Source organism: Nothobranchius furzeri, chromosome 12 (genome assembly GCF_043380555.1).
Source record: "Nothobranchius furzeri strain GRZ-AD chromosome 12, NfurGRZ-RIMD1, whole genome shotgun sequence".
Taxonomy (NCBI): domain Eukaryota; kingdom Metazoa; phylum Chordata; class Actinopteri; order Cyprinodontiformes; family Nothobranchiidae; genus Nothobranchius; species Nothobranchius furzeri.
In genome coordinates this window covers 7,699,844-7,714,716 of record NC_091752.1, presented here as the reverse complement: position 1 = coordinate 7,714,716, position 14,873 = coordinate 7,699,844, and the positions used below count along the sequence as shown (strand labels likewise).

At 40.9% G+C, this 14,873-nt stretch overlaps 1 protein-coding gene across 5 annotated transcripts in view; it reads left to right on the top strand.

The window, feature by feature from the left end:
- The first annotated feature begins 2,084 nt into the window (after positions 1-2,084).
- The window catches only part of xpo1b (exportin 1 (CRM1 homolog, yeast) b), a 39,617-nt gene continuing 26,828 nt past the window's right edge, over positions 2,085-14,873 (top strand). For 2 of the 5 annotated variants that reach the window (XM_015944090.3, XM_015944088.3), the window contains exons 1-3: positions 2,085-2,259; positions 3,609-3,740; positions 12,694-12,795. In XM_015944090.3, coding sequence (XP_015799576.1) covers positions 3,615-3,740; positions 12,694-12,795 — 228 coding nt within the window. In that variant the 5' untranslated portion in view covers positions 2,085-2,259; positions 3,609-3,614. Of the gene's footprint in view, positions 2,260-2,635; positions 2,750-3,608; positions 3,741-12,693; positions 12,796-14,873 lie in introns of those variants that run through there. The other 3 variants (XM_015944089.3, XM_070542201.1, XM_054749927.2) reach the window with 3 other exon arrangements.

Here is a 14,873-nt window from a genome sequence, read left to right as displayed (position 1 = left end):
TAACATATGCAGATGAAGATCAGCTTTAGAAACATGATGCTAATTCTCATGGTGCGGGGTCTCGTTCCCATGCCCGCCCCGTAAAAAAAGCAATTGACAACCGTCTTACATTCTACAGAAGCTAATTTCTGACATTACCTCTGTTAAATGCTGCAGAAACACTTTCCCCACTCAGCCTAGCAAGTAGCATGTCTGGTCAGAACTAATCTTTCTTTCTACAAACAGAGGCTGCTCTCCTTTGTCATCTACAACAGATTAGATATAGTTGTTCCTACAGTTTCACGGAAACTCATTTTGCAATAGCTGAACCTTAATGACTTCCACACTCACACACTGAAAATCTCTGATTTACACTTTCTTTAGGCATCATCTTTTAACACGTTTTTAAAGTATTTGTTTAACAACAAACACAAATGAGGACATGGCAATGTATTGCTCATTAAATTACAATATAATGTCAAAGTCAGAATCACAAGCATGACCGACAGCGGTCATACAAAACCTGCAAATGATAAATGAAAATAGTTTCAACAGAAAACCTCACACAGGACTTAAAACTAGTTATTTTTCATTGCATAAAAGACATTTATTGCTGCAGGTTGTTGTTAGTACCCATATTATGATTTGGAGTAACATGGATGGTGGCAACATAGAAGGCAAAGCAAATGGCTTTCGTGAATCCACACTGTATGTACAGTCTATGATCCACACACTTTGAAACCTTGTTTATTAATAACAAGGGATGTAGGCCGCCTGTCTGGGGCCTGCAACTGATCCAAGGGCACTGCTGAACGTCACAGGTGAAATCCCAATCTAGATAAACTTAATACAGGTTCTTAATTTTCCTTAGCGAATATTCATGTTTAAATACGCCTCTGTGGGCAACAGCAAAACCAAAAATATAGTCAAATTTACTTTGAAAACAAGACGAGGTAATTACAAACAGTATACCTAAATTTGTCAAACTACAGTATTATAGAAGAACGCATAATTTCTATAATCTTTCATGTGTAAATACTTTTGTTTGTCCCAAGGGTAACATTTAACGAGCAGTGTTGTTGGCTTGTGGACTCTGTCCGCTGCACACCAAATCCCAGTATTTTTCCATCAAGAACCACGCTATACCACGTGATCAGAAAGGGGAGAAAAAAAATCCTGACATGTTTGTATCTTCAGTTGACAGCGGTTCTGTGTACATGACAACTAAATAGCCAGCTACACACCGTGTCGCCTTTACCGCTGGTGCCACCTCAAATCAGCGGCGTCCGGCTCTGTTTTCATCTCCGCCACTCACTCTGGAAACTGTTTTCTTTAGATCGCTTCTTTAACCCCATGCGTTCATTATCGTGTAACCACGCCCACACGTGGCTGGTGGAAAATTACCAGCTTACAAGCGTCAGGCAAATGAATGGCACTTTGCAGTTCATCGTATCATTCAACCCACTGGTGTTACCAGCATGGGGCACTCAGTCTTTTCAGAACATATAACGTTTTTAAAGTAGCAAAACATCCCAGTTAACGGTAAAAGCTGACTAAGTGCGTTTATTTTGCCTGTAACGCGCCACACGCACGGACTATAACACCACATTCAATTTGAGACTACGACTAGGTTAAATAATGTTTAAACTAATGTGACTTCAGTCACGGGCGTTTTCCTGAAAAGCGAAATCATGAAGAAGTCCACTCTAAATGATAGTCTGCTCTCTTTTTCTCTTCGGGCGGAAAAATTGCTTGGGCGCTTGAACGAATTGAAATAGACTGACAGGTGATTAGGCCAATGAGATGCCAGATAGGCTGCCCGTGCAAAAGGCGTAGCCTATCAGCGACGCGTGTGGGCGGATCGTTAGTCAAAACTTTACGCGGCGCCATCGGCTGAAAACTAAACCGAGATGGAATCTCCCAGTCTGAACCGGTTTCAACCGGTTGAGTTAGCTGCTTGAAAGAGGAGGCGAAGCGCAGGCACTCAACCTCTACACCGCCCCGCTGGAAAAACATAAGAGTAACGAATTAAATAGTTAATCAAGGTTTACTTTTTTTCGTAAAATGGATCGGAATGATAGACTACTGGCTTTGCCGTGATAGTAGTTTTGGAATCCACATTACTGATTCAGAAAGACATCACTCACTGCTGGAACAGGAGATACTAAATCAACGCTGATACAGTAGCAGTAATTGGAACTATTCTCTATTCAACAGTGTCACTGTTTCTGTAGGATTTTTTTAAACGCCAATATTTTGAGTCAGAGCCTTGGACGTTAGGTAGGTAACTCTGGGGTGAACTTTTTACTTTCCCATGCTGTAATCAACATTTATTGGTTTTACGTGTGCAGTGAATAAAAATGCAATTTTCTGAATTATAAATATGTGTTAGTTAAGAATTACTCCGGCTGTCATTGTGCTTTTGAAAACGCTAATTTAGACCGCGTCAGTCAGATATCCAAGTGGCTGTTGCTAGCTAGCTTTATCACTAATATTAAGATGCTGTTGACGTCATGGGAAGTGTTTTAACTTTGCTTAAGCAAACGCACAAGTAATATTTTGACACGGTTTAAACCTTTTTAAATCCTCGACTTTCACACCACAGCATCACTTGTGTGCGTGACCTATGCGGATGTTTAAAAAATGTTGCCAATTACTTAAGCAGTAGCTAGCGTTAACTTGACCCGAATCATCTAAATATGATGTCCTGTCCCTCCGGAGTGCAGCGGCTTCACAGATATGTCAGCCTGACAAGCCTGGAAATTATGCAGTGAGTAACATGATTGTATGGACGTCCTCTTACTGGCATCCTTGGTGGGAGTGGTTGCAGTGAGCATTAAAAGATCACATGTGACCTGATCGTGCAACACGCTAACAGCTAGTTGGGTATGTCGCGTGGTTGCTGGCTAATTTAAGCACCATGTGTGCGACGTGCACGCTGTTTACAGCAGCACAGGCACAACGATCACTAATAAGTATTTTTATAGCTTTGTTTAGTTGCCAAACATGCCTCCTCGCAAATTGCGTTGCAGTGTTTGGAGTGATTTTTGTTAGCAGATGTAAACATTGTGACGTCGTTTGGTGTATCCGGCACGTGTCTTTTTAATAAGTCCTAGATTACCGTGTCTAATTATTAAACTGTACAGTCCTCATAGACGCATGCAAGCACCTGTAGAGCCACATTTTCTGTCAAATGTACGTTTGTTTTCTGTTCAAACAGGGCAGTGTCATTGACTTTGGTTTTCTCAATGATGTACTTTACCATTTACTGATCAATATTAACCCATTTTTTTTAAAAGGAGCTGCTGCTACAGAGGCTTTGATGGTTTATTCATTACAGATAAATAGGCCACTGAGAAATATCTTTTTTTTCTGTCTAAAGTGTCAAGATTGACATTTTACACACATGATCACACATTGTGATAGTTCTTTGTTTCCTTTCATTCGTTTACAATTTGAACAGAGATGGATGTGACACCACAAGCTCTACTTTTCAAAATGACAGTTCATTGCTGGGTTTACATGATGTTTGTGACATGATCAGCTGTTTAGACTTGTTACCAAAACACAATTCAAATGACTCTTGCTGGATGCACTCATGATTCCTTCCTCTGGTGTTTCTGTTGCAGAATCCTATGCCAGCAGTTATGACAATGCTAGCAGACCATGCTGCACAGCAGCTGCTGGATTTCAACCAGAAATTGGATATCAACCTGCTTGATAATGTGGTGAATTGTCTCTATCATGGAGTGGGTCCTCAGGTATGTTGATGGGTTTTGATGTCATACTCATTGCCCCAATTTTGTCACAGGATAGTTTGCATTAGGGCTGGGTGTAAACGATTATTTTTAAAACTATTATTCTGATGATTATTTTATCGAATAGTCGACTATTCTAATGACTATTTAGATGATTAATCTAGCGATTATTTTCTTATTGCACAATTAATAAAAACAAGAAAATCTCAAATAAATTCCTCCAAAAAATTGTCAAATTGTTACTGTAAGAGAATAAACACTACAGGCCTTCCACTTTGTATAACACTGCTTTTATTGTGTTGCGGTTGGTTATGTTCTGGTGACTTGTTGAACTTGGGAGTGCAGGCTGCTGCCTGAGAGATGGTTGGAGACGGAGTGTCTCCATGCTGCTTTGTTTTGGTCACTTATGTGCATGAGGCGAGTGGTGTTACGACCCTTCCTGGGGAGTTTGGCTCGTGTGCAAAAAGGAAGGGACAATAATGTGGGATTTCAAAGTTAAAATGATGATCAGGTTTATTTACAACAACAAAAAATCATAAATCTTTCCATCCACAAGTTGGGAATAATAAAACTAATGCTGTCTGTGGGGAATTAAAACAAAAGTACAAATAAGTAGAGATGTCCCACTGGGCAAAGATTACTGGGTTCTGGACCAAAATAAGGATCTCCAAAGGTCCAAACTCTAAACTGGGTGGTTAAACCAAACTCAAGGTGATATTTTAAACTAAACCAAAAACCCACAACACTATAAATGTAATAAAAGGGAGATCTACACCACAAAAAAGATGAACTCTAAACCAAAACGTAAAGGCTTATCCAAATGCAAGAAGCTGTTAGCGAAAATGCTAACAGTAGCTTTACCAACGTTAAGTTCAAGTTACCAAGTTTACATAAACCAAAAATACCCAGCAAACAGACCAGCGCGGAGGAGAGACTGCTACCACCAAAACAGCTCTCCTAATGTCTGAAAGAAGCTCCTTTATGAAGGGAGAAACGCTCCCGGTGATTTTCTACATCTGCGGTAGAGACGAAGCAGCGCTTTTGACCCCGGAAGTTGTTGTTCGTTGCCGGGAGACGAAGGCGGGCAAAACAGGAAAGGAATCTAGTAGGGATGTAAGAAAATATCGATATGGCAATATATCGTGATATTTTTTCCAGCAATATTATATCGATATTCAAAAGCCGTGTATCGGAAATATTGATATGGCAATATATCGTGATATTCCTGCGATTATTACATCGATATTCAAAAGCCGTGTATATAATTTTTGAAAGAATTTACATGCAAACATTTGTGCATTTTCTTTTCGTTTTGTGCAATTCAATCGCCACCCGCTAGTTGGCAACGGGTTTTGTTTCCACCATTGAAATGTAAATCCCTCCATCATGGTTCAGATACCTCATGTTAAACATGTTACGTATCAGTTTGAACATTCTTATTGAACATTCTTACAATAAATTCAGTAAAAAAAATTGCTTGTAACGTCTGACTGAATGTATCGCAATATATCGTGATGTATCGTATCGTCTCCCCTGTATCGTGATATGTATCATATCGCCAGAATTTCAACAATACACATCCCTGGAATCTAGTAGCGGACGGACATTGTTCCGGGTCTTCGATATTTGGCGGAGATGTTAGTGAAGGCAGAGAAGAGGGCGAACTAGAAGAGGAAAAACTTGCAGGTTCCTCCTCTATTTACAAACTCCTGGGGATGCAACAGTTGGGAGTGGTGCGTCGACTACTGGATCTGACATCGACAAATTTTTAGAATTGAGCCGTCAACGTCATCGACGCTTCGCTACAGCCCTAGTTTGCATAGTAATCCTGCTTTGTATGTTTAATTTTCCTATTTATCGGAGAAAATGGTAGCCTTCGGCATCGTTCATGGATAAACCTTTCTTGTTGGTGTTTTGATCCTTTTTCAGAGTTAGTGTACAGTTTCACTGACCACACCATATCTGCCCACCTGTTAGTGATTAAACTAATAATTTCTTAGCAATAATTGGGGGAAAAAAAAGAAGTTACACTTTACAGATCATTTTAAAATCTCTGGGGGACAAATAAACTAAAAAGTCACCATGATCTTCTCATGGGTTAAAGACCTGAATCAGCTTTTCTAATAGAAGAGAAACAGTTGATTCCAATATATCATAAAATGTATTTATTCAGTTAACCAAACAATTGCTAATGAACAATTTGTGTTTTAGCATCAGAAAGTAATGTGAGTTTTTATTTCTCTTCTTGTCGTTTTCAGGATTTGTTAAATAAGATAATCAATCAATCAAGGCTTTATTTATATAACGCCTTCTTCACCCATTACGGGAGGCCAAGGCGCTGCAGAACAAAATATAATCATGAAAAAAGAGATTGAAATAGGGCTGCTCAATTAATCGAATTTTAATCCCAATTACGATCTGAGTTTTGAACGATTATAAAAACAAAACAAGCCGATTATTTGCTCCTCCCACTTGCGCTGCCCTGAGTTCCAAATGAAGCGCTCCTCCCACAGTGTTGCCAACTTAGCGACTTTGACGCTATTTCTAACCGCTTTTCAGACCCCCTTCTTGACTTTTTAAATCTTAAAAGTACCTAATGAACACGTCAGAAACATCTCTGGTAACCCTTAGCTACTTTCTGGATAACTGTCGTCAACATTTCCTGCAGGTTAGCTAAACACTCCGCCTGCGCTCCGGACCGTTCTTCAGGACATTAGGAAAGGAATGATGTAGTGATGTGTCAGTCGCTAAAGAAACGGCTCTCGGAGCCGGCTCCTTGTTGGATTAACCAGAGTGAGTGACACACACACCGTACCTGCGGGCTCCTGAGCCGCTAGAAATGTGCGCGTGCGGCGCGCTTAACACGTGCAGCTTGCCCCTGATAGCTGTGAGACGGGGTGGGGGAGTGCAGCTGTGATTGGGACAATTATAATATTAACTGATGGACTTGTAAATGAATAGTTTATAAATAAGGTAGAAATAAGTTCCTCACGCTGATAACTAATCTCTCTGAGGACACGTTGCTAGTGCACTCTCCTACAGCACCTTGACACGACTCAATAAATGTTATGCAACATTTTGTGAACATCAATTTATTTGTTATAAATGCCACTGTATCATTCTTGCTGTCAGTATTTGCAAGATATTGGTATTTGGGTCTGTACTGTTAGACTTAAATGAGTTAAACCAAGGTTCACAGCCCTTGGGTCATAGACTATGAGCTATAAGTATATTGGTCTTTTTATACAGAGAATCAGGAGTTATTTTAGTGATCATCTTGTTTCTTATTTATTTTTGCCCTGATTGTACCCTGAGCAATTTTATGACTGAATAAAAACAAATAAAATCAACATAAATTGAGAAATCGTCCTAAATAATCGGGATCTCAATTTCAGTCACAATAATCGTGTTTTTGCCATAATCGAGCAGCCCTAGATTGAAACATGAAACAGCAGAATTAAAAGCAAAGAATCAAAACTACATAAAAGTAAGCTAACTTCAGGAAATGCTAAACGAAAAAAGTGGGTTTTCAGGCGACTCCTACTACTGTTGTTTGACATATTCTCTTTATCTTTGTTTTAATAAGGGTGTTTAAAATACAGCAGTCATCCTGCTTATTATTTTCTCTATAGCAACTACTATGGTAACCGGTGTTGGGATTAAATATTCCCATTCCCCATCACCGTTACCAGGCATGTAAAGTGGCACGTTACTATAATGTGTTTGAATGAAGCACAACAGAGCTGTCAAGCTTTCTGACAGCCACACTAGTCATGTGTCGGTCGCGCACGAAAGTGCTCTTGGAGCTGATCAGTGAGTGACACTGGCTGCAAATCAGCTGATCTAAATAAGCATGAAGGTCAGAGAGGAAGAGTAGGATGGACACCGATAAAGGAACTGTAATGTCAGGGCTGTACGTTACATTTTTAGCTAATTGCTGGTAGCGTGAGTCTCACTCACGTACTTGACTGTAAAGCTGATTCTGAAATGTCGTCAGATATTCTTGTCAGTGTAATTTAGAAAAGAATCCGATCGCTACTGTGTTAGCATGACTGCAAATCAGACAACGGTATGTGGCATACATGACATCACCACTGAATCTCCTCTCCCCTAGCGTAGCTGCTACTTACCTAATGGCCAGATTTATGGTGTTTTCTGTCCTCCTGAAGGAAGGATTTGAAGTTTGCTGAACTTGCAGCCACTTCCCTTTGTTTTTCTCCATGTCTGGTTCGATTACATCACTTTTGAGAAGCGCATTTGTAGTTCTGGACTTATTTTTACACAAAACTAGGGCTGCACGATATTAGGAAAACCTACAATTAGGGCTGCAACAACGAATCGATAAATTCGATGAAAATCGATTACTAAAAGCGTTGGCAACGAATTGCGTCATCGATTCGTTGTGTCGCACAACTCTTCCAAAAGCGCCCCCCCTTCCCGCCCGCCATTGCGCGCAGACCAGAGCAAGTCAGATCAGCGCGAGGGAGAGCCGATCAGCGCGAGGGAGAGCCGCAGATCAGCGCGAGGGAGAGCCCACAGATCAGCGCGAGGGAGAGCCGGCAGATCAACGCGAGAGAGAGCCGGTACCGGCAGATCAGCGCGAGGGAGAGCCGGCAGACTTGCGCTGCTGCGAACCGGTTCGGCATTGTTGTGCAGCGATCCAGGCAGCTGCTTCCAGCGCACGGTCCATTCTCAAAGTGGTTCAACCAAAAAACTATAACTAGCACACGATCGTTCATGTCCGCACATGTTCTCTATTTTGTCTTATTTGTGCCTGAAGCGCGCTACTGCGGAGCTCATCACCTGTGCTGTGGTGATGTCACCTCACGCAGCATCGAAAACGCGCTCTCCGCTTTGTGGTCAGGAGATCCCTTTGATCTGCTCAAAAGTAACTGATGAGGTGAAAAGGTAAGAATCCAGGCAACAGATTTTCTGGAGAATTAAGAGGAGATGCAGGAAGATGAGAGACAGACAGGACAGGACAGGAAAATAGTTAAATAAAAACAAGAAAACAAAACAAAGTGTTGAAAAGTAAAATGTAGGTAGATTTATCTCCACTACACGTTTTTACCAGTAAAAAACAATAAGTTATACACATGTTATATTTATACATCTGATACAATTCAGAGCACCTTCAAAACTCAGTCACACACCCAGGGCCGTTTCAAGACATTTTGGGGGCCAAAGCAAAATGCCCCCCCCCCCCCCCCCCCATAAATGGGCTCCCCAGAAGCCTCTGTGTAATTCATACCCTCTCCAGGAGTGTTAGTTATACAGTGTTTATAAAAGCCCCTCAGACATTACTGACATGTTCTAATATTATCAGATGAAAAACTAAATTATCAGACATGCTGTCTCATCTGCTTCTTTTCTAAACTTTTTAAAGGTAACAAAACCATGTGAAAGCCACCATTTGTGGATTCTCTGAAAGTTTCCATGGAGTGTGTGACAACTTATTTTTTCATTGATCCTATCGTCTAATCTCACAGCTGAAACAAGCATCCTTAATAATCTGTGCACAGGAAGCTTACCGATGCTGTAGTAAAACAAAAGGTATAATAATTTATTATTAATAAAACCTTGTTGCAGCATTAAAGCAGAAAAATTAGATTTTGCATTAAATATGCAAAATGTTTACATATGAATTGTTTTAGAGCCCTTTAATTGGCAGAATCTGATATTAATTTAGTTCTTACAAAAAATGGGTCCCAACATGGTTTGTGTGGCGTTGCCATAGTGTGACGTCATAGGCACAGATCCCCTGTCCTCTTGTTTGGAAATGGAAATATGGTCACCCTATATTAAATATGATCACCCTACATTAAACAAACTGTCCACCCGGGCTTTTGCACTGCACAGAGACGCTTCGCTGCCTATGACTGAACGTCAGTTGAGAGTCAGTCTCATGCAGACTGACCAATGAAGAGAGGGCCTCAAGTTAAGACCCTCTCCTCATTGGTCAGTCCACACGAGGTGGGTCAAAGGTTACTCTGGGCAGGTTACGTGTTGTCAGGCATTCAAGTATTGAGTATATTTACTGCATATTACAGTAAAATATTCTGTATGTGACCACATATGGTGATCCTTGGGTCGTGATGATGGAGCCCTTGAATATTGTTGCCCAGGGTACAACAAAGTGTTAATCTGGCCCTGGTTCCGCCGTCACATTCCCGCAGAAACTGGTTGATCACACCGGGGCCAGACTACTAGCGTGTGGTTTTACAACCACAATGTCCTCAGAAGCAAAAACGCTTTTAAAAGGGAGGGAGGAGTCCTAACTGTTGCTGCAGGCGTGTTGTGTGAGAGTGCAGTTATATACTGGTTAATATATTTTTGGGTTCAGTTGCTTTCATGTGGCCTAATGTGAGTCTATTTGGGATCATTGGAATGATCAGCAGCATTTCTTGATGTGACTTTATGGCAGTTGCCCAGGGCATCATCGCAAGGAGGATGGCATTCATTTGCTTTTGCTTTATTTGGTATTTTTTCAGTCATTTTTGGAAATAGTGATCAATTTTGATTAATTCACAGCCTATGTTTAATTACATTTAAAATAAATGTCAACAGATGAGATCAAACAAAACACATGAGAATTGCCCTTAAGCTGTTTAACTTGGACCAAGCATTTTAGGTCACAGATAGATGTAGCTTAGGGTCTCTGTCTATACACCTTATAAGACAATTTAGGTGATGGCATGTTGTTTTTCTGCTATTGAACTGTTTTCTAATAATGTTGTGTTAAATAAAGTGAAGGAAGGAGAGAAATAACATTTCCCTAGCAGTTTTTAAAAATTTCCCCATGTAATCCGATTAATCGATTAATCGTGTCGAGACCCCATCCGATTAATCGATTATCCAAATAATCGTTTGTTGCAGCCCTACCTACAATATTCGAGAACATCAACACTGCATACTTTAGTATTTCTTCATTTATCGCAAGTAATATTGATATCGCAATATTAAGCACTGTTATCGAATATCGCAGGTTTTCCTAAAATCATGCAGCCCTAGTTCACCGGCACGTGTCGGAGTCAGCCCGGTTATTATCAGCTGCTTAACGACACCGAGCGGACTCAAGTTTACGTTTGAAAGCAGCGCTGATTCCAGAAACCGCAGCACAAAGTGCGTTCGTTGCTCTGAGCCAGCATGATGAACAAGGGAACGGCGCCGCTAATTCAGTTCGGGCGTTGCGTTCCACCCATCCTGTCCACGTAGGGGGCGGGCGTATTACGTGAACGGACCCATCTGATTGGCCGCATATCAGAAGGGCTACATTTGACTGGTGAAATATCACTTCCACGTAAAAAACATAGCTGGTTTACAAAAAGTTGATGTATTGTGTCATACATCAACTTTGGAAGTGTTTGAACCAAACATTTATCGCCGTTTTTGACGGACTTTGCGATTGGCCTATCGCACATCCTGTTATCGCGATGACGATATTTTTTCGTTATATTGTGCAGCCCTACACAAAACCTAAAAATAACGCCCCCCCCCCCCCCCCCAAAATGCACGTTGTTGGTATCGAAATGCATCTTTAAAATTCACAGACATCATATGTGAAATCCATGGCTCATTATAAGCAAAATTAGAAAATGGCGTTTTTTTGCCCTTGCATTAGTTTTTTTGTTCTTTCTGGGACCCATGGTGCAGAAGTGGATGGGCGTGACTTAGGCTCCCTATAATATATATTAAATTTGTGTTGTATAGGTTTCTCTTTCCCACCTGATATTTATAGTTAGATGTTTTATGAAAAAAATGACCTACGTTTCAGTAACATTTTACTTTCTTTATTTCGTTTTACTCATCCAACCCCCATAAATCCCTGTGTGTCCTCCTGCAGCACTCCCGAAGGACAACAGGCAAAACAAGACAAAAACATCTGACGTGTTGAGTAAAAACTGTTATTTTTAGCATATTTTTAGGGCCGACGTGTTGCTACCAGACGTAGTGTGAGCGCCTGGCTTGTGAGATCTGCTCTGCGAGGAAGTCGTACAGTTTGAGCTGAAGCTGAGTGCTACGAGTGAAAAAGTCGCACAGTGTACGCCCGGCTTTATGCTGTAACTTCACCTTGCCCTGCCTGCTTCTCCTTTCTGCCCGCCGGCTGTGATCACAAGCGATAACATAGTAGTTCCCGCTGCTTCTTCGGGAAACGGCGCAAAAAAAAAAAAAACTTGGTCGCTACACCTATGTAAGGGAAACCCTGAACCTTCCAATTACGGTGCAAGCACTTAACTCCTGTTCCATCATTGCCCGTTGTTAGATTATGCGACAGCCAGGTTGAAGAGAGCACAGTCTCATGTTAGAGGTTTGTCATGAAAACATTGAGATACCTGAGATACTGATGACATCTAAAAAAAAATTCAATCGTGTGTCACTCACTCGGGCTCTAAGAGCTGTTTCGTTTGCAACCGACACATCAATACATAATTCCCTTTTCTAATGTCCAGAAGGGGGGTCCAAAGTGCAGGCTGAGTGTTTTGCTAACCTGTAGGAAGTATCAACATTATCCAGAAAGTACCTAATGGGTACTAGAAATGTTTCAAGGTTGTTTGTTAGGTACTTTCAAGGGAAAAAAATCAAAGAAAGGAATCTGAAAAGTTGTTAGAAATGGCGACAAAGTAGTTAAAAGTTTGTGCACTCGATTTGCAACACAGAGTAAACCACAAGGAAGGAGCAAATAATCGTCTCGTTTTGTTTTTATAATTGTTCAAAAGTCAGATCGGTATCGTGATTAAAATTAGAACAATTGAGCATCCCTAACTAACAGGTGTGCAGACATTGTGATGTCTTGGTAAGATTTCCAGTGTCTGCTTCTCGTTGCACTCTGGTGTTGGAGAAGGCTGAAACGTTTTCTGTGGAGCCTGTCGTTATTAGTTTATGAGAACATTTTGGAGGTAATTTTTCTATGTATTTAATTCCCATGAATTATGCATTCTGTTTTTTATTATTTCAGCAAAGAATGGCGCAGGAGGTGTTGACACACCTAAAAGAGCATCCTGATGCATGGACCAGAGTGGACACTATCCTGGAGTTCTCTCAAAACATGAACACTAAAGTAAGCTAGCTCAGCTCAGCTAACACCGGTACAAATATCTGTGTGCTCTGATTGTATACACAAAGAATTTATCATTCATGAGGAAGTTTACTGTTTGTATTGAGAACAATTTTATCTATTGTGTAGTACAGGTTGCTTGTTCCAGCAGATGTAGGAAAATTCATGCTGGGTGTCTCATACCTTCAGTTATGAGCTTGGTTCTTTAGAGAAAGCAAACTTGGATGAATCTGATAAAAATCCCACATAGGTCCGTTGTTTCAGATCTCATTATTTAAGTCTCTTTCCTCATTAGACTTGCTCAAAAGTAATGGTCCATTTTGATGTTTATGCAGACCAGAGATGTTTATGTCAGGAGCATGTGTGTCTGGAAACCCAGAGGGCCAAAATGTTTGCATGAAACAAAAAGGAAAACCTACAGCGGTCGCTCATAACACTAGAGACTGATGAGAAATTTAGATTTTATTTTTTTTAATGAAAACCAACTAGTGAAAATTTTAACATTGCTTAAGAATTCATGATAATGATAATAATAATAATGATCAACTAATGAAAGTGGCTTGGACACAAAGGATGACACCTTCAACATAACATTTAACTACGAGTTCATCCCATGAACCACAAACTTGTAAAACCTCATCAGCGATACCTTCCTCTTCTCCTTTTGTAAGAAAAACCAACCATGCCACCATTTTTAAGAGCTAGTTGTCAGATTAAATAGTGTAATATATTCTCTTTAAAAGATGATTATAGTTTTTTTTAACTCAAACGCAGATTAAAGAACTTAACTAGAATTTAAAATAAATGCAGCTGCGTTTATCACTAAATCGAACGTTCTTTAAACAGAATAAGATTTTGTTTCTGTAGTTCTGCCCTTTGTTGGGTCGTTTTGGGAGTCTGACAAACTGGCTTTAGTTTTGTTAGCCTCAGTACAGGCTTGTACTGTCATTCAGTAGACTAATAAACACCACTTTCGTTACGTTTCGTTACTAGACTTGGTTTTTATTGATTCTCTGACAATTTAGCAAACAGACAATTGTTGTTTTTTTTTTTTTTTTTTGTCAGACTTGTAAAAATTGAAAACAAGACTATGCTGGTGAACTCCTGTAACCTTTAAATGGTATCTTTTCCTCTACCTCTCCTTGATGCGACATCTTGTGTTTGCACTGTGCTGTCATCTATGATAGCTTCCAGTCAGGTTTTCGTAGAGCTCATTCTACTGAAACAGCTCTTCTTAGGGTCTCTAATGACCTTCTGACTCACAGTGATGCAGGGGACGGTTCTGTTCTGGTCCTGCTGGACCTGACTGCAGCCTTTGACACTGTTGACCATCACCTGCTACTGGAGAGGCTGAGAGACTGGGTAGGCCTATCAGGAAATGATCTGGAGTGGTTCTCCTCTTTTCTTTCTGAGCGTTCCTTTTCTGTGGCCGTCTCCAAGTTTAGGTCCTCCACCACCTCCCTTACCCATGGTGTCCCACAAGATTCTGTGCTGGGGCCTCTGCTCTTCCTCCTCTATCTGCTTCCTCTTCAGCACATCCTGAGCTTTTTTAAAGGAATCTCCTACCATCTTTATGCAGGTGGCATCCAACTGTACATCTCCTTTAAGCCCCATGAGATGTCTAAGCTGCAGCTGTTACACACCTGCTTAGACTCTCAAAACCTGGATGGTGGTAGCTTTCTACCGCTGAATGAAGATAACCCCCAAATTCCACTACCTCCGCTCCGCTCCGACACTAACGCCGGAGCAAAATCGGTCCCGTTGTAGTCAATCAGAGCAATTCCACTACTGCGGCCGTGCTCCGGCAGTGCGGCACCATGCGCCGCCCTCTGCTCCGGCGTCCGGCAAAAATAGAATCGTCCTATTTTCGCCGGACGCCGGAGCACCTCCGCAGTAAATGGACAGAAATCACAACGGCCCAACAGGAAAAGGAGCAAGCACAATTTCCATATTTCACAATAAATCGATAAACAAAAGGCGTTTTTTGTTTCATATGCACAGGTTTAACAACTTTTAACAACTATCAATGGCGGCTGAAGTTTAAATGCACAAAATTAAGCCATAAATACAGTTTCCACTAT